General features: G+C 38.7%; 1 protein-coding gene across 1 annotated transcript in view; it reads right to left on the minus strand.

Moving 5' to 3' along the window:
- sntb1 (syntrophin, basic 1) overlaps positions 1 to 20,961 on the minus strand; it is a 49,228-nt gene that overhangs the window by 18,468 nt on the left and 9,799 nt on the right. The window contains exons 2-3 of the mRNA XM_042740708.1: positions 9,987 to 10,203; positions 2,847 to 3,054 (exon numbers count right to left, since the gene is read on the minus strand). Coding sequence (XP_042596642.1) covers positions 2,847 to 3,054; positions 9,987 to 10,203 — 425 coding nt within the window. The remainder of the gene's footprint in view (positions 1 to 2,846; positions 3,055 to 9,986; positions 10,204 to 20,961) is intronic.

Genomic DNA, 20,961 nt, shown 5'->3' on the forward strand with positions numbered 1-20,961 from the left:
CAGGAGACCCCTCAGGGTGACCTGGCCGGACATCCATGAAATTCCCTGCAGTGCTGTGCCAGGCCTGATGATCAAGGAGGCTCCCGCAGAAACCTGTGATCTCAGCCGCCTAATACCGGAACATGAAGCCGGATGGCTGGTGCTGACGAGTGTTTACTAAAAACACTGTAACTGAGCACTGCAAAGGAAACTCACAGAGTTTATTAGTAGACACATAACCACCAGCAATTTACACATAAGTATATACAGAAAGGGTTATTTCCCACCCTCCTGCGCTGGAGCCCCGCTCAAGGGGCGCCTCCTTTTAGTCCGGACCATCAGTAAGGTGGTTGCTATGAACATAGAACCAGCCAAAAACATTATAGGTCCAGCATAGGAGACTGTTATGCGTTAGAGGTTTCCACCTAACCTCGATCAGGTGGAGAGCTGGTGGTTATAGGGAAATTAGGAAGGGGAGGATAAAAAGCAGAAGTTAAAAAAATCCCTAAAGGGAACGAGTAGATACCTCAGTATCACTCTGACTCAGACGAGAACGCTGCCTCGTCTGGATCACATCCCTTAGGTTCTGCTTACCCCCTTATGACCCACAATTCCTCTTAACCCTGCCCGCAGGTGGGGGAGGAGCGTGAGGTCGCGACACTAGCCTTCTGTGCCCGTCTTTGATCCTCAGATCGAGACAGGCCAGGACCCCTATGTTGTTCGGGCTCAGACCTGGACCTTCGTGGAACGAAGGATCTGAAAGCAGCGGAGTGCGCCTTCGTCTCCCCGAACTTCTCGATCACCGTCTCAACGGAAATACCGAAAAGTTCAGAAGGCGAAACCTGAGCATCGAGAAGAAAGCCTTTTCTTTCTTCCCGATGTCTGCCAGGTTCATCCACAGATGTCTCTCCGCCACCACCATGGCCACCATAGTCCTGCGCTTGGCAGAAGCGGCCTGCTTGGTAGCCCGGAGAGAGGCCTGTGGTGCGGCGCAGCTCGGCTACCTGATCAGGAAAAAGGCCTTCGCCTCTATCCAGGTCTCTTAGCAGATCAGTCTGATATGCTTGAAGCATTTATTTTGTAATAAAGCCACAGCCTGACCTGCTGCTGCGTATGCCTTGCCATTTAAGCAAGATGCATTGCTTGAAGGGCTTAGATGGCAAGGAGGGAGATTAAGAGAGGATGTCTCCCCCGCAGAATGAAAGCTCTTTCTGCAGGGGGCATCCTCTCATAGCCGTTTTCGTGCATCGCCTTGATGTCGGCAAAACTCTTATGCTGAAACCGATGGATGCGAGAAGAAAACAGCCTCTTTCATTTCCTTTCGATCTCTGTATGGAGATCAGGCAGAAATGGAAGGCTCACCTGAGCTGGAGGGCTATGGTCGGAAAGATAACACTCATCGAGGCGCGATCCATAAACTCCAACAGCTCTACATACGCAGGGCAGGACAATTGAGAAGGCTCAGCCTCAGCTTCTTCACCATCCTCAAATATATCCTGCTTTTCCTGGGTACAAACCCAGCAGAGCACTAACCTCAGTATCAGAAAGTGTTAAAGATATAACATCATCCTCCCGAGACTCTCTCTCGTCCGCCGCCATTTTTGAGCGCGATAGGGAAAGTCCCTCTTTAAACCATTCAGACAGATCCACCTGAAATTCTCACGAGCTCATTCTCCTCCGTGCCTCAGCAGCGGCGAGTCCTGAACCGCGGGAAGCAGATGGCTGCCTTTTTTTTTTTTTTTTTTTTTTTCGGAAAGAGAGACGAACGAGAGCGGAGCTTTTTCCTTGAAAAAAAACGCTCGCAATGCACGCAGATTGCCTCCTCAAAGACATCGTGTGCGTGCTCTTTACCCAAACAAATCACGTAAAGATCGTGTGTGTCATCGGGTGTCAAATAACGCCGACACGGATGCATACATTGTCTAAACGCATGCTAGTAATCGCCATGATAGACAGAGAAAGAGCGCTCTTACCGGTTCTTTCAGATGCACGCTTCAAACAAAACAGTCAGTGAAGACGAAGAAGAGAATGACGTGTTTTCCCGGTGCCTGTTTTATAGTCGCACCGGTAGTGACGTCAGAGGCTGTCGCCGGCCAACTCGTTGGTGTTTTTTCATTTGTATGCTTCAGACACGGGTCACGACGAGGTGTTCCCCATAGCGACCCCTAGAGGACGCAGTTCGAAGTTCCCTTGAAAGGGAACTTCCATTTTGATTTCATGGGGAAAGATCATTTAGTTGTTTTCATTATTAAACTAAATGTTCTCATTAGCTTTTACAATAATCTTATGTTTTTGAATGGACTTACAAGTGGAAAGTAAGTGACAAAAGATTATCAGTCATACTTGTGGGTGGTGGGGGGGTTAAAAAAATGCTGTAAAGAGCACTGCAACAAGCTCAATATCAACCATACTGTTTTCTGCCATTTATGCTTTTTTTTATAACTAAGTTTTAAGTGACTGTATAGTCTTTGCAGATTCAGAATTATCATAAAGCTGGAAACCTATTACAGTGGAACACTTACATCAAACCAAAGACCTTGAGCTGATGCTGGGTTTTATGCAAGACATCTCTGTGGGTTTAGACAGTGTATTTTTTACCAGATTTGACTAACTTTTGCCCTACAGCTAAATGACATGTAGAAAGTATGAGTTTTGATGATGATGTACATTCATGCCATGCACATGTGATTCGAGCTGAACCGATTTGTACTGGACAGCTGGAACAGATGGGCTGGTGACATCACTAAGGCATAGTTCATAAATATTAATTCAGTTATGCAAAAATAATTTTACATTTTGTCTTCCATTCTGATAAATGTTTATATGGTCTCAGGTTTTTCATAAAATTCTATGCAACAAGTTTCCACCTTTTCTGCTAGCCATCCGAGGTGTCGGATCTCTCGACTCCCGGCGATGCCGTGGCGGCCCGCGTGCTCCCGGAGTTCACAGATGACTTTGCTGGTGAGGTTTGTGATGGCAGTTTGCATGAGAGTGAACCAGGTCTGGGCAGAAGATGTGTCTTTATGTCTCATGACTATTGTGTGCTTGGCATCAGAGGAGTGCAGCTCAATCTGCCTGAAACACAAGAAAGAAAGAAAAGGAGCACAAGCTACAGGTTATTAAAAGAATAGTTCAAGCTAAACTTAAATTATATTTCCTTTTTAGCATTTAAATGTTTTTAATTAAATAGATCTATATACATATATATATATATATATATATATATATATATACATATATTATATATTATATATAATATATATATATATATAGATAGATAGATACAATATATCTTCCTATATGTAGTAGTGTATGAAAAAGCAACAGATGGAGAAATAATTAATTATTTTCATAAAAAATAAATATAATAGAGTCGAATGAGTTGAATATAGTACAAGCTAGAATGCATGTGATTAAATCCGACCACATTTCATTAAAAACAAGACATGTGCGTCACTTTAAAGACATACAGACAGTGCTTGAAAGAGCTCTGGAGTCAACATTAAGCACCAGAATATCAGATACACCCGGTTCAAACAGAACCATATATCAGTTCAGCTCAGGAGTTTACAGTGATAAATGCTCCACTCATACATCATCTAGAGTAAGAGTCTTAACCTTACACTCCACAATATCATTTTCAGGTGCACAGTGTTGGTAAAAATAGACCTACTTTCATGAAGACAGAGAGTTTGGAGGGGCTTAGGGGGTGGGCACATATGGAGCTGATGTGTTTGGAGTAGACTGGAGGAAAAAGCTTTTTGGATGAAGCCCAATGAGTTCTGCCTTTTAAGACTATAATTGGGAGAATTTCACAACTAATGGAGATGCCTGTGTCCAATTTAGGAAGTGAATGTTTCAATGCCTTTCATAGTCAAAATAAATCTCTCTAATGTAGTACATGAACTTCAGAAAGTAAACCTAAAATGTCCAACTCGGAGAACTTACGCCATCTTTACTAACAGTTTACTTTTCTAACATTGCCAGTGGATAACAGTGAAACTAAAACTATAACAAAAAGAATGTTATGACTACCCAACCTATTCTTATAGAATAGAATAGAATAGAATAGAATAGAATAGAATAGATGGATGAATGGATAGATAGGTGTTTTATCATTTTTAAAAAACAAACCTTTTGCATTTTATTATTGTTGTTGTTATTATTAATGTGTGACAAACATAGGCCATGGTTCCAATAAAAATTAATTCACTTTAAATGAAACATTCTGGGCAAATGCTCTTCTATTTACCAACAACCTCCCAATTAATGGGTCAAAGAGGACAAAAAGAAGATGAACTAAATTTAGATGGTCTCCAAACACACTGTGTCAAACCAAACAAGAGCAGGAGTAACACAGGACAGATGGAGAGGTCACTGACACATCTGTTGTGGAGGAACATCTCCATACCCCAAACCACCAGCTACTTTCACTTCCACCAAAAACAACTGCAGTTAAAGTTCCACTCTGGGCCATCAGAACACCGAACAGTGGAGGGGGGACACAATCTATTTTTATACCACATGGATTTTGTTTAGGAATTTGACATGAATCCTCTCACAGTGTGGCACTTGAGGTAAGCCGTGAAATGTCTGCAGTGTTGATAGAGCTCTGCATGAACAACACAGTGATGGATGGGCTGGAAGACATGGGACACAATGGTGTAAATTGAAAACAGAGCTGGAGGGTGAGAACTGACGACCTGGTAGCCATTCTGCGGAGGGCTCCTGATTGACAGCACATGGCAGGAGTGGAACAGTCTTTCGTCTGTCTGTCTGCCTGTCAGTTTATCTCGCCATACATCTCCAGGTTATATACCCACACCAGATATTTAAGCAATGTCTTATGAGCAAGAGTCGGTTGTACTGAATACTAACACGGCTGTGATTCCTCCCATGGCAATGAGCATTGCAAAAGTGATATTGCCTGATATCTAATAAAATTATTATAAATATCAGCAGTCTTGGAATCAGAGCAGAGTACTGTTGTATAAGGTACAATACAGCAACACATAGCAAAATAGATGCTCAAGTTCAAGTTGGTCATGTTTTTGCCTAATCTCCAACAAAATATAAAGATAAAAATGCATGCAGAATGTTATTAGGATTCAGTATGTTTAACAATCCAGCAGCACACAGACACAAAGCCTTACTGTATTTTAAAAGGGATGTGACATGTTCCGCCTGTCATTACTGTTCAGCGCTGGTACATCATCTTTTAACACACTTCCTGTGTAATGTTATGGTTAATCTCACAAGCCACAACGTTAGTTTCTCTGACGACAAAAGTACAATATACTGCAAAAAATAACATGAGGCTTGAGCACAAAAACAGACAGTGTGGTTGGTGGGAACTTTTACCTCTCAAGCAAAAACACTTTCAGCAATACAGAACAAAACACACATGATATACAGGTGCTTCTCAAATTAGAATGTCGTGGGAAAGTTCATTTATTTCAGTAATTCAACTCAAATTGTGAAACTCATGTATTAAATATATTCAATGCACAAAGACTAAAGTAATTTAAGTCTTTGTTTTTTTTAATTGTGATGATTTTGGCTCACATTTTACAAAAAACCACGAATTCAATATCTCAACAAATTAGAATATTAGAATACAAATTAGAATGACCAATAAAAAAAAACATTTTTAGTGAATTGTTGGCCTTCTGGAAAGTATGTTCATTTACTGTACATGTACTCAATACTTGGTAGGGGCTCCTTTTGCTTTAATTACTGCCTCAATTCGGCGTGGCATTGAGGTGATCAGTTTGTGACACTGCTGATGTGGTATGGAAGCCCAGGTTTCTTTGACAGTGGCCTTCAGCTCATCTGCATTTTTTGGTCTCTTGTTTCTCATTTTCCTCTTGATAATACCCCACAGATGCTCTATGGGGCTCACGTCTGGTGAATTTGCTAGGCAGTCAAGCACACCAACACCATGGTCATTTAACCAACTTTTGGTGCTTTTGGCAGTGTGGGCAGGTGCCAAATCCTGCTGGAAAATGAAATCAGCATCTTCAAAAAGCTGCTCAGCAGAAGGAAGCATGAAGTGCTCCAAAATTTCTTGGTAAACGGGTGCATTGACTTTTTTTTTTTTAAACACAATGGACCAACACCAGCAGATGACATTGCACCCTAAATCATCACAGACTGTGGAAACTTAACACTGGACTTCAAGCAACTTGGGCTATGAGCTTCTCCACCCTTCCTCCAGACTCTAGGACCTTGGTTTCCCAATGAAATACAAAACTTGCTCTCATCTGAAAAGAGGACTTTGGACCACTAGTCCAATTCTTCTTCTCCTTAGCCCAGGTAAGACGCCTCTGATGTTGTCTGTGGTTCAGGAGTGGCTTAACAAGAGGAATAGGACAACTGTAGCCAGTTGTGTGGTGGCTCTTGATGCCTTGACCCCAGCCTCAGTCCATTCCTTGTGAAGTTCACTCAAATTCTTGAATCGATTTTGCTTGATAATCCTCATAAGGCTGCGGTTCTCTGGGTTGGTTTTGCATCTTTTTCTTCCACACTTTTTCCTTCCACTCAACTTTCTGTTAACATGCTTGGATACAGCACTCTGTGAACAGCCAGCTTCTTTGGCAATGAATGTTTGTGGCTTACCCTCCTTGTGAAGGGTGTCAATGATTGTCTTCTGGACAACTGTCAGATCAGCAGTCTTCCCCATGATTGTGTAGCCTAGTGAACCAAACTGAGAGACCATTTTGAAGACTCAGGAAACCTTTGCAGGTGTTTTGAGTTGATTAGCTGATTGGCATGTCACCATATTCTAATTTGTTGAGATAGTGAATTGAAAATGAACTTTTCCACGACATTCTAATTTATTGAGAAGCACCTGTATATACAATATTTGCATCCTCCACGTATGAAGGAGAAATTGCTTCTTAGATGTTTGCACTACAGTAGTTGCACAATTTTTCATATCAAGACTTACATTGTTATTTTGAAAATGGTGAACATCGTTATGGTTTTGAAACACGTATTTTATGGTGTATAATATTGCATGTATTGTGTATAATGGTATTTTGTTGATAAAAACTGAGAAAACATTGTACATGTTAACTATACTGAATTGATATACAACAAACCAGATAATTATATTTGTATTTATGTGGTATATACAGTTCAGAAGTTTAGGGTTGGTATCATTTTTAATGTTTTCTTATCCTCACAAAGGCTGCACTTATTTGATCAAAATACAGTAAAAAAAAAAATATATAGGATTTGAAATAACTGGTTTCTATTTTAATATATTTTAAAATGTAATTTATTCCATTGATGAAAAAGCTGATTTTTTTAACATCATTGTCTTTAGTGTCACATGATCCTTCAGAAATCATTCTAGTATGCTGATTTGCTACTCAAGAAACATTTCTACTTATTATCAATGTTGAAAACAGTTGTGCTGCTTAATATTTCTGTGGAAACCATGATACATTTTTCCTGGATTCTTTATTAAATAGAAATAGTAAGTTAAAGAGAACAGATTTTATTTAAAATAGAAATCGTTTGCAACATTATTAATGTCTAGTGGTCGACTGATATTGTTTTTTTGTCGATGCAGATATCTTGGAAAGCAGGGGGCCGATAGCCGATATAAAGCAGGTATAATTTTTTTTTTTTTTATTAATATTTAAGAAATTTGAAATGATTTGACAACGGATTAAAAATAAATGTGTAAAATAAACATACTTTAGATGACAGTATTTTTCATAAATAAATCAATATTTAATAAAAATATAATTAAAAAGGAAGTAAACACTGTAACCAACAGGGCACTCAGTATTCTGGGAAGTTTGTGTGCACTGGGAATCATATTTTTCAAATAAAGCCAAGGTAACACTCATTTTACATACAGCACACAGAGAAAATTACATAAATATAACATTGGGCAAATGTATAAAGTGCAGCATAATTTGAAATCACGAGTTTAAAGTTTAAAGCATTCAGTTCACACGGACCGACCGTCACACAGAGAACAATCGAACATGCTGGATAAAAATGCACACTTCACAAGATCTCACAGCTGGATTCAATTAAGTTTGCAAGGTTTGCGAAATTAAATGTTCATTAGCCATTCTAAGATTTGTTTAAAATATTATAAATGCATATTTGCTTAATGCTGACAGCAAACGAGAAAGTATTATAATATTTGCCTTTCTATTACTAATAATATAAAAGCAATCATTATAATACTTGTTGTATACATTCATTTCTTTATTTAACCATTTTATCTGATTATTAGACAGACTTCTATCCATATTAAAGTCCCCATGAAATCAAAATTAAAGTTTTTTGGGTGTTAGTATCAAAATGTTAGCGTATGTTAGGCAGTGTGCTCCAAAACATTGACAAAATTTGCATTTAGAAGATATAAGCATTCAAAGCTTGCAATTCGTCACTTCCAAAACGGCTCAACGCGTCACATCGTATTTCATCTTCTCATCAAATCCTCTGACCAATCAAATGATCTCTAGAATCCGAAACGCCCGCCCCATGCACTATAAATAGACGCTGAAGCATTGGCTGAGATTGGTCACTTATTCACAGTGTAGTATTTCCTGTACAGTGAATTGCTCGTAGTGCACAATGTATGTGATAGGGAACGATTCAGTGTAAATAAGCTTTTGATTGGTGCAAATGAGGTCTGATTTCACATTGTGTGATGCGAACCTCCAGTTTTCACTGAGATTGTAAGATGGCGGGCCACTCTATATGACTGCAACCCTGCGACAGGAGGTTGTCCAGATGAAGGCCAAAGGGATGACCCTTTCAGCCATTGCAAAAAAAAAAAAAAATGCTACTGGCTATTTTAAAAAAGGGGGCGGGGCTGCTCAATATGTCCTGCCCTCTCTTCCTGTGTCAGTTGAAATTATGTCACCACATAGAATTATGCTGAATAATAGACAGAACTGTTAATGACAACGGCGAACAAGAGAGAGAATGTGAGCACTGTGTGCTCAGACTCTGCCTTTCTCAACGCCGGCAAAATAAAAGTCCCGCCTCGAACACATCAGCCAAACAGAAAAACTAAAATCCCCATTCCCAAATAAAAAAAAAAAAAAAAAGCCAAATTGGTTGACCACTATTAATGTCTTTACGGACACTTTTTTTTATACCAACTGAATGCATCCTTGCTGAATAAAAGTGTCAATTATATCTTACTGACTTTTGTCTTTTGATGTTCTGGAACCTATACAGCGGTGCAATAAATGCAACCATATAACTGTTCCAGTTTATCTTATGGACACTGGTAACCAGAAAACATACGGTCACCTTGTTGGCCTCTTAATAAATATTTTATTCATAATTTTTACTATTCTTTATGGTGTGTGAGCTCTCTTTTTCCTTTTTATTCCATAGTCATTCAGAACAGCCATGTCACAGGTTTAATGTTTGGCTTCATATCTTGTTTTCTATTTGGAGTGATTTTTGGCCATATTTTTTTGTAAAGTGTCCAGCTCAAGCATTCTGGCAACATATGAAATCTTTGAAGTCATTGTTGACATGGACTTTGATGTTGTCCTCCATCACTTTTGAAGATATGAAGGTTCGTCCACTGACAAGCAGAGGACACTACTACTCCTTAGACATCAAATAACGGAGTGAGCGAACAGCATAAAGCATTTGTTGTGTGGAGTGCATTACCAGGGTTGCCACATTCAACCGCTGAATAATGAGACCCCTTACTGCTCATACTGAGACGGCATTACAAAGAGATTGTCTAAAACACTTCCAATCACCTTCTCCACCATTTTGACAAATACTACACAAGAAAAATCCAGAATATTAGTATAATACAAATACACATACGTTACTTTTTTCAATAAATACTGAATTCATTTTGACGAAAATGCTAAAATTTTTATATAAAAAAAAATATTCTTTAAGCTTTAAACATTAATGTATTGGATTTTAGCCTCTCATAAAGTAACGCTGCAAGTTTTGCAAACTTATGGTGGTCAATATATTGAATGCATAAGAAGCAGTACCTGTTTTCTGGGTCAGGGACGGTCATACTACGGGTGATGTAGCACATTTTGAGGGGGATGCATCTGCGGTCGCCCTGTAAGGACAGTGAGGGGGGGCTGGGGATATCGAAGTGAGGACTGCCGAGACGGGGGGACTCAGGAGGCGGCGTCTCCCAGCCGATCTCAGACACCGGTGACCCTTTTTTCACATATGGCGTCGCTTCCCGCATGTACTTCACTGGAATGAAAAAAGAAAGGGGTCAGTGAAGGGTCGCAACATTATCAAAAGTATCTGTGAACTGTTCCCACGTTCTCTTCATCTCATGCACTTTGATGAAAAAAAAACAGTATCAGTAGATGTGCATACTCAAAGACAACAATACAAAATAGCTCTGCGAGTTAATTTTCCATCACACGTGAGCACTGGGCCTTAACCAGTCAAAATTGAAAGCAGGAAACCCCTACGCAAACCACTTCACTCCCACAGCTGTCCTGAGTGAGGAAATCAATTCACCGCACATTTGCATAGTATCTTATTGCATTGCTAGACGATTGCTGCTGGTTTTATGACAGGCCAATGAACTCAAGGTTAAAGCATCTGCACATGAACGTGCTGATATGGGATTACAACTGCCATGCTTCTCAGGTGAACGTCACACTGAGGGCCAATTATTCCCATTCCACATGACAGCTTAATCTTTACAGGAAGCTGTTGACCAAGTGAGCACAGAGCTATTTCACAACACTAGAGGCATTTCACAATTACCCATAAAGAAGACACATTAAAATGGGCTGTTTGGCTATTTGGCATGACTTCAGTTTGGTTAAAACAATCATTTTGAATGCCTGGGGGTAACATATCAGTTGCATATTACATAAATGCTTCTCCACAAACACGTTTGCACATAACATGCTGCAGTATGCTAAGTAAACAATTTCTAACCGCATGACCTAGTAATAAAAGATCAACAGAATGATTAATCATTCAAAATTCACCCTTGAAAAAGACTCATTCCAAAAGAAAGGTACACTTACTGCATGCTTTTAGGTTTTGAGACCAATTATGTGCGTTAGACATTCTGATATCTACTATAAAATTAACCTAGCATGTATCATGCGACAAGTTACATGAGGTGACCTTCTCAACTGTACTGTACACAATCATTAAAAATCATACATAAGTTGTTTTATCTACCAAAATGACTAAAAATATAAGTATGTGTATTATAGTTGCTAATTAAAAATAGGTTTTTTTGGCATGTATATGCTTTTTATCATTGTATATACAGTGGAGATCAAAATTAGAGAACAACCTACAATTTCTAAATTTCACGGTCAATGCTTATTCCTATTTCAATTAATCCTATCAGGTGCAGAAGGGCAGCTTTTTAAGCATATTTTATCCATTAATTGTATTCTGAAGCAGAGTATAAAAAAACCTAAATGACATATTTGAAAAAAAGAACTCTGATCAAAATTAGGGAACTTTCAGATACCTTCAAGTTATTGGTGTTAATCTGGCACCTTGTGCTAATTTCCTTAATTATACTGTGACAAACCCTATTTAACTGGCAGCATTCCTCCAATTTTCACTGAGATTGTAAGATGGCGGGCCGCTCTTTATGACTGAAACCCTCCGACAGAAGGTTGTCTAGATAAAGGCCAAAGGGATGACACTTTCAGCCATTGCAAGAGAAGTTGGTCATTCCAAATCTGTGATTTCTCGAATATTGCAGGTTTACAATTACATTAATTCAAGTCCCCCAAAAAGGCTGGTCTTCCACGTAAGATAAATGCATGAGAGGACAGGATAATGCAGAGATTCTCAATGGGGAATTGGTTCAACACTGCAGCTGGAATTGCTTGCCAGTTCAGCGATGAACAGGGTTTTGGAATGGTCTCAGCATGTTTAAGAGAAGTCGGTGAGAGCAAGTTGAAATTATTTGGGTCTGATTGGAAACATTTTTGTTTAGCATCAAACTGAGAAAAGACTGAATACCAAGTGCATAAATAAGTTAGTGAAAGGTGGAAGAGGAAGTGTCATGGTTTGGGGGATGTTTTCTGCAGCAGGAGTTGGCCTCTTATATAGCTACATGGCAGAGTGAATAAGAAGTTTGTGCTATTGCTCAAGTAACAAAAAGACAGTGAGGAGGAGACAATGACATGCATTTTCTGTCCACTACTCCGCCTCTAACTACACACATAAAGTATGTGTTATCATCCTGACCTTCTGTTTACATGTTAACGCACAGGAAACACAATTTACAAAGCTGTCGGGTCACTAAACTTAAATGTCTAAATGATAATCCCTGTCTTTACACCTACACACTGATAAGAGAAACAAAGACAAAGGACAAAACAAAATAAGATAACAGCATAATCCATATACTCAATCTGAATGAGGAAGTGATTCAGAATTCCACTGCCAAAGTCTCACATGTAACAGTGTACTTCAGGGTCAAGGATTCTTCAGTCAGCTCTTGCATTAAACATTACTACTCAGAACTTTAGAGTCCACCACACAGCAGGAGGAACTCTATTCAGAGGCATAAGAGCTCCTGTGGTCCTTTATCCTCAAGGACAAGCTAAGAGACTGGCTACAAACACAAACCTATGAAAGGATTTTCTATGTTCTACAAAGCCAACGGGTAACTTTGTGGTAAAACAGTTAGTTATAACTTCTCTTTGTTTAAAACTGAATTATCTTACTTTAACATCAGGCAACAACTTGTTATGCTCATCTCCTCTATGTTTCATTACAACAATAACTTTCTAAAAAAAGTCTTTAAAAAAAGTTTCCTAATCCTTTTGACTTTCATTTGGGGAGTAAAAGGTTAGTCCCAAGCAAAATGTAAAATTGTTATGAAAATTAGCAATGAGAAATGGTGTGTTTATGGTTGACTGCTTTCATATACGCTATTAAATCCATGTTTTATTGGAGAACAGTCCATGAGAGATCCATTTTTCTTGAACATTCACACTTGGGAGTGGACATTAATTGCTCTCATTATGATGTTCACTCAAGGGAGAATGTTAAGTGCAACAGCTGAGAGCACCAATCACAATGAGAGTTTAAGTAGGAACTTCAGTTGCATGACCGCAATAAGCACCACAGAAATTTCAAAAATCTGTCCATAAATTTAAATGTGGCATTTATGCACTTCACTGACTCACATTAAAAACCTGCTAAATGTAGTTATGACACAATGGGAAGGAAGCATATATCAGTAGTATTCATTAGGGCTTGGTGATATGTATTATGCTACATATTTTTTTAGTCACAATATTTAACTATATTAAATATATCCACTACTGTTTAAAAGTTTGTGTTCTGTAAGGTTTCCTTATTTTTGAAAGAAGTATTTTGCTCTCCAAGGATGCATTTATTTGAGTGAAAACAGCAACATTGTGAAATATTATTCTAATTTAAAATAACTGTTTTGAATTTTACCAATAAGTAAGAATACCAATATTAAACCCAAATGTCATTGACTTATGCCCTCAACGGCATCAATTGAGTAAAACTATCCTAATATCATATACACACAGAAATGTGAAGGTATTCACGGCAACCTGTCAAAATAAAAGTTTGGTTTAATTTGAAGACTTTGTGGCAGAAATACATTACTATTGTATTATTACACTACAATTGTACAGCAGAATGAACGTAATAGGCTACTACTACTAAAATTGTTAAAACCCCAATTTTTAAGGAATAATCATAAAATATTTCTTCAATGTTTTAATTTTAATATTAAAATCCCCTTTATTTTTCAAACAAAATGAATAAATAAATTTTCATTAATTAAAAGAAATTAGATGAATGTTTAATGCCTTAGAAATGTAAATACACAACACAGAATTTCTGAGGAAAAGAAATCATAAGGCTATTTAAAGAATAAATTAAATTTGTTTTTAGGCTTTCAAATAATTAGACATACTAAAATACAGAATTTGGTAATAAATTTGTAAATTTTGTTAAAGGGAATGTTAAGAACTGGCTGAGTCACGTTCCAGGCTGGATCAAGGAAATGATATTGCTTTGAATGTTTTGAACTTACACTTCCCTTAACCATTAACTAACTGGGCAATAAGTACTAAGGTAAAATTATCTGGGGCTGTATAAAGCCACTCAGAGTAAAATTTTAGTCTTAAGTGTGTCAAAATTCTAAGAATTACATAATTTTACTCTTATTTCTAGACTTAAGAATAAGAGTGTGATTCATAAAGGTTCCTAAGTGTTAAGACTAGGTCTCAGCTTCTAAACTAAAAGAGCTGGAGAGGTCTCCTAACCTAGTTAGGGTTAACAAGATGGCAGCAAATTGGAGGAGACAAACCCTTTCCAATGAAGAGATGACATATTGGAGTTATATGATGATATGGAGTTCAAGATTCAAGGTTGTCAAGATAGTCATTTTTTTGTAACTGACAAAGTAAGAAATATAATAACCACTTCCACTCTAAAAGTCAATGCTCTAACTGCAGAAATTAAAGTAGTAATTACATTTTTTGCCTGGAAAATTGAAAAACTGCAACAATTCATCTGTGATGACACATTAAGCAGGGTCTTGGCATATTGTAGCACTAAACCCACCAATCACAATAGTGGCCAAAAGTGATTTCAATTTTTCACATTTCACTTAAACCATCAAAATACGAAAAAAAAAAAAAAAAAAAAAAAAAAAAAACCCTGACCAGGGTTGCCAACTGCTTTCAATTGAAAGTAACTAAAACTGGTCACATAACACTTTTACTGATCTATATTTATATTTATATAGATCAGTGAACTAGCCTTTATGTTATTTCTCAGACAAAATGCTGGATATTTCTTTGTGAAATTGAAATGTTAAATAATAAAACTAACTTGAAATTTTAAAACAAATCCCAAATCAAATAAAAAATTATACAACTAAAGGAAATCTCTTCATATAAACAAAGGCTTTGTCTGTGCTCTAATTAAAATCAGAGGCAACCATTTGAATTACTATCCAAAAAAGATACTAAATACATTTTATTTGGATTGTATAATTTAAAAAATTGAAGCAAAATCAGAATTGTCTGATTTAAGCCTTGTGAATGAGACGCAAATGTCACTCTCTGACAGTAGGTGGCACTTATGGAACACCAGGTATTTAAAGGGTGCTGCCCCTTTAAGACCGAATGGATCCAATATAATAATGCACAGCAGATTTCTTTCTCCACTGTATATGTTCACTTAAGACATAACCTACTGTGTTTACGAGAATACTTGCAGAGACAATTATATTGAGATAATTTTGTGTGTATGTGTTCATTCAGAAGCAATGATTCGCGAAAGAGGAATCAATTCTGTGTACGTGCATTGGCTGAAACGCCGAATGCGCGTGAATGGTTTAAAACGCTTGAATGTTTAAATCGGCAAGACTTAGAAACAAGTGCAAACGATCAACTACGATCCGTTTCACCCCTACAAGCGAGTGAACAATGCAAATCAAGTTAGGAATTTTACATCACTTTTCAAGATAGCTGTCGGGCAGGGTGGTGATACATTTTGGTAGTCCAACTGGAAAACACAATAGCCCTGGGACGTTGGGCTAGTGATTTTGTTGCTAGGCTTTTTAAAAAATCTCTAAAGGGGTGAGGAAGTCACTAAATCTAGTGACAAAATCACTAAGTTGCCAACATTAGCACATTGACTACAACATAAGTTATAAAAGGTGTCATATGACGTTGCTAAAAAGAACATTATTTTGTGTATTTGGTGTAATGCAATGTGTTTATGCAGTTTAAGTTTCAAAAAACATTATTTTCCACATAATGTACATTATTGTTGCTCCTCTATGCCCCGACTTTCTGAAATATGTCGATTTTTACAAAGCTCATAATTCTGAAAATCGAGGTGTATGCTGTTTGGCCAGCTATCCAGTGCGTTGTGATTGGCCAAATGCCTCAAGCGTGTGACGGAAATGTTACACCCCTTACCATACTTTGATGCTGTGTGTGTGGGGGGGGCATCCAGTGGGGACATAATTACTGATTATAATGACTTATACTGTCCTTTTACGCGTTGCGTGGGGTATTGCGCTGCGTAAACATAAAACCATGTCTGGAGAAACGACAAACAACGAGCGCTACTCTACACTGCTCAAAACTCACATTTGAATCACCAGTGGCAAACGTACTTACAGGCTGTGAGTCAGAAGCGCCAGACTGTCCTTGCAAAGTCATTGGCATTGTAGGCTATTCTCACAGCAAACAGTCCACATCCTCCACAAAATGCACTGCACACATCTGAATATTTGGGTTGAAATGTTCCGGAACAGTGTTGTAAATACAACTTAACCACTGATTTCTAGTTGTGTCTTCTTTTTGAAAGGCCAAACAAAGTAATTTCGCTTTCACAACAAAACACAACGTCTCCAGAACATGGCTCCAGCAGCAACACCGAGAATAAAAGTTACGCCTTCTTTCTTTGCGTGAACATTTGGGGGCATTATGCAAATCTTCCCACATCGTGACGTAGACATGTGGGGATGTGTTAGAATGAGCCGTTTTAGGTAGGCGTGGTTGACTCTTAACTTCTATAAAGAATATCTCTTTGGATTTTTTTAATTAAGGGTAAACATGTCAAACTTCATAGGCAGAGACATCACTTTTGGCCACTACTATATGGCAGTTTATTGACCGCAAGAACCATACTGCAAAAACAAGCCACTGTTATGAGGACTGTGGGCTTTCCTGGAGTTGTTGGAGCAACTGATGGAACTCATGTTTGAGTTGCTCCAACTGTAAATGAGGAGACATACCAATAGAAAATTAAGCATCGGTAATAATTTGTTATAATTTGCACAATATAAAGCATTTAAAATATATATATATATATAAAATTTAAATATTAAAATATTTCAGTGTCTTAAATGATTTTACTGTGGTTACATTAAATGATTGGTGTTGTGTTGCTGTGACTTCACATGAACAGGCTCACTATTGGCTGATTCAGAGGTCAAGGTCAGCCATTTTGTGTTGACATCATTGAAGTCCTTAGTTCACAACACTTAAGTGCACCTCAGTCAACACTTAAAAATCAGTCTTAGACTTGACTGAAAGTTGCTTTTAGCTTCTTTATAAAAGTCTTCTACTCTTAGAAAAGTCCTAATTTTTACTAAGAATTTTTTGACACTCAGGTCAAAGCTTAAGACTATTCTTAAAAGCATTTCTGAGAAGTTTTATATATAGGGGCCCTGATCTTGCATGTAGTGCAAATGTGATGTCCCTGCTCCCTGTATCTAGTGCATGCTTTAAAAATTAGATCATGTGACTTGTGAGAGTGGTCTTTACTACACGTTCCCCTCCCTCTTTAATAGACCAGCCCTCATTCCAATCCCCGTCTCATTCTCTCCCACTTTATCATTTATTTACAATACTTAATACATGGGTGAATGAGAAAGAACAGAAAGCATAAGGTGCCACATTCCAGGAAAGATTTATTTGTGCCTTTGGCTTATGCATCTATCTTAGGTAAGATAACTAAAACTGTTTGCAGAGTCATGCTGTCATGCTTCGCACTAGTAACACTGAAAATGTGCTTTGACTTCCCCATTTCTTTGTCTAGGCTTCTACGACGAGTCTTCACTTACCACAGTAATTGGGTGTTTTTAGAGAGCAGTGATTCTAGTTTAAAGCATATCTGTGAATGCAGGCACTCAAATCCATTTTTTTCTTCAGAACAGCTCTGGTCTACAGTACTATTAATGTCATATGCAATTATTTTCAGTACAATAGTGTGTTGTTGAACACTCAGCGCCTGAACACACATTTAATTTATCTTCATAAAACATCAGGCATACACACGAGCAGCTTTTTGTGTGCTGTGTTTATCTGGTCAGTCTCATTACAAACTGCCTGGGTTTTTAAGAATGGGATTCTTTGTTCAAAGAGGAAGAATAAAGCCCTTTTTGGACTTCGATTGGTAAATTGCTAATTTGAGACATGTAGTGGTGCTGCAAAAAATACAAAAGAGTCCTTTGCTTAAATCGAGAATTTAACTTTTTTGGCGCACACATAGACAGGTAGCTATCAACCTGTCAAATCGCTTGAGACTGCTCTTATTTTTCTTTATTATCATCCAGAGACCTTGACTTCAATGTGACTGGCTCTGTAATTTTGCCAAAGACATTGACTTGTCCCCCAGGACAAATGTGTTTCTCAAGGATATAGACAAAGAGTATGGAAAGGCATCAGGGAGTCTGTTAAAAGAAGATGGTGTTGATTGATAGAGTGGTGACAGGGTAAAATACAAGCTGGGTGTAGTACATCTGTGGGAGTAAAAGGATGTGCAGATATTTCTGGCAGAAATGTCAAAGTGAATTATTCAAAGAAGCCAAATCCCAAGGACAGGAGAAAGGAATCAAGGGCCTTGATTTGACATGCAAAACCCACTTGCTTGAGCAAAATAGTGAGTCTGATAGACAACAGTTGATTGATATATTAGATGCTGTGTTCACTGAAATTGGTCGAAACTATAAACTCTTATGTTAACACTATGTTTTTTCGTTTTTAGTTTTAAATCAGAGTTTCTGTTTGAAGATTTGCTATGATGAGTCTAACTAGTGAAATGTTTCATCAATTTTTCAAAGTGTGCTGATGATAACACGAGTGCTCCATAGGAATCAGATTCATGCTTGTATGAATCGTTTTAAAAAAGGACTAAAAAATAAGTCAAAAGTATCAAGCGTGTTTTTGATTTTTAAAAATAAGTCAGATATATAAAGGATTTAAAGCAATAGTTCACCCAAAAATTTGAATTCAATCATAATTTACTTTTGTTTTTTGTTGTGTTTTTATGTACTTTTCTTTATTTCTGTACAGTGAAAGTGAATGGTGACTAGGCTGTCAAGCTCCAAAATTCAATCATAAAAGCACTCCATATTATTAGAGCGCTACATTTCATTTTCATATCTTTAAAGTCATATGATAGATTTGTGTGTTGAACAGGCCAAAATTTAAGTTCCCTTTCAGTCGGTCACTCTCGACATCACGTTGGATTACCAACGAATTGGGATCTCGCTTAGAGAGACCAAACTACTTTGAGTGTAAACTAAACGAGCCAATGCACATTGGCATGCGATTATTGCATCCAGCTGCCGCTGATCACAGCATGAGTATAAGAAGGCAGCAGATCCAGAGCATATTCAGCTTTTCACTTCAGAGTTCTATCGTTCTGCTCCTGACCTTCTGCTATCGAGTCTCCAAAGATCGAGTTCAAGCACGCTCTTCGAGGGATCTCATGCTGGTGGTACGGCGCTTCAGTGGAGGTGGTTTTTCCTGTGTCGAGTTGGTTGCACACATCAAGCTGCACTACCTCCTGTGTGTGTTGCAGGTGGCCATCTTCCCTGTGTACTTCAGAACATTAAAGGGTATTTCTAAAAGAGCATTCACGGGTGGAACATCTTTCTAAAGACGCATCTTTTTAAAGATGTCTTCCCATCCTCGCGTTTCTGGATGCGGCCGTTACCTGGCTCCGGGGGATGGTCACAATTGCTGCCTCTCATATCTGGGCATTAAGAACGCTGAGGTGGTTTTCGTGGAGAAGTCAAGCTCCCGTTGCTGCCCAAAAGCAGACTGAGTCCATCGGGTACATACTGCTGGCGGCAGTGCCTCAGCCTACTCATCACCAAGGGCGGTCCCCTGCCGCCGCCCCAGCTCCCGCTCCAGCACAGCAAACGCAGCAGCCTCCAGCAAAGCAGTGACGTGGAGCCGGTCACAGGGCAGCCACCCCGCCCGTCCAGGCCGACCAAACCTGGTGGCAAGCGAAAGAGCAAGAGGCCCAGAGACGGGCATCCCAGAGATGAAGGGACCACTTCCTCCCCCAGAAGAGGGCCAGGTAGAGAATTTTTTTTATTTATTTTTTTTTTTTTACAAGAACTCGACAAAAGAGCAATTTCCACTATCTCTTCATCCCCAGAGGGGCAGGGGTTGTGGAAGATCCAGTGTCCTATCACACTCACCCTCCTCTCTCACCAGTGAACAGCAGTGGGTGGATCGGGAGGGTGAACCAACGGACTACTCACACACCTTCTGCTCGAACGCAGGTAAGAATTACACACTCAGACCCTGCCTCGGACTGGCTACGAGACGCCCGGGCCGGGTCCCTGCATTATTCCTCGCTGCCCCACTGCGGGTACATCTGTTGTTCTGTTGGTGCCACTTGTGCGGCGTCTGGGAGCCTGGCTAGCGTTACCCAGCCCGTCTCGATGGCTTCTTCGAACTGTCAGCCTTGGCTATGCAATTCAGTTCGCCCGGTGCCCTCCCAAGTTCAGGGGCGTCCACTTTACTTCAGTGAAAGCTACAGATGGTAGACAACCAAAATGAGTAATGCCGCCGCGCGTACCGCCGCCGCAGGGCCGCGGCGTTAACTGCAAGTCAGTCGTGTGTTAAATTCATTCGCGAAACTACCGCCAGGTGGCGCAAAGGGACGGATTGCGAACTGAATGTAATTGTAAAATGAGATAAAAGGAGGAGGTAAAAACAACAATAACATTATGATATAACATTGTACCATCTTTAAAAAAAAACATTAAAAAATGTACAGTGAGTTAATTTCAAAATTTAGGATAGTCTTAGGCTACAGTCTACTCATCAAAAATTAAAAGAAGACCTTTACACAAAGGATCTTAGGCTTGCTATTGTTATTAAACAGTCATTAAATATAAGGACTATATATACGGATAAAAAGCTAAATGTATTCATTTCGGTTCATTCTTGGTTTAAAAAAAAATCCTTCAGGTTCCATTTGCAGATAGAAATGAGAACGGTCCAGCATTTAGCAATAATTATGATTAATTCTGTTATTATTCTTGATTTTTCAAACTGCTAACACTTTGCATTTTTGAATTATGCCTTTACTGTGTGACCAAAAATTATAGTATTTTCTGTTTCAGCTGTTTGATCGCGCTGGTGCCTCGCGCACATTCATTGGAAACAGTAGCCGTTCACCGTGCCATCCAGCGCGAGCAGC

The sequence above is a fragment of the Cyprinus carpio genome, chromosome B16 (genome assembly GCF_018340385.1).
Source record: "Cyprinus carpio isolate SPL01 chromosome B16, ASM1834038v1, whole genome shotgun sequence".
Taxonomy (NCBI): domain Eukaryota; kingdom Metazoa; phylum Chordata; class Actinopteri; order Cypriniformes; family Cyprinidae; genus Cyprinus; species Cyprinus carpio.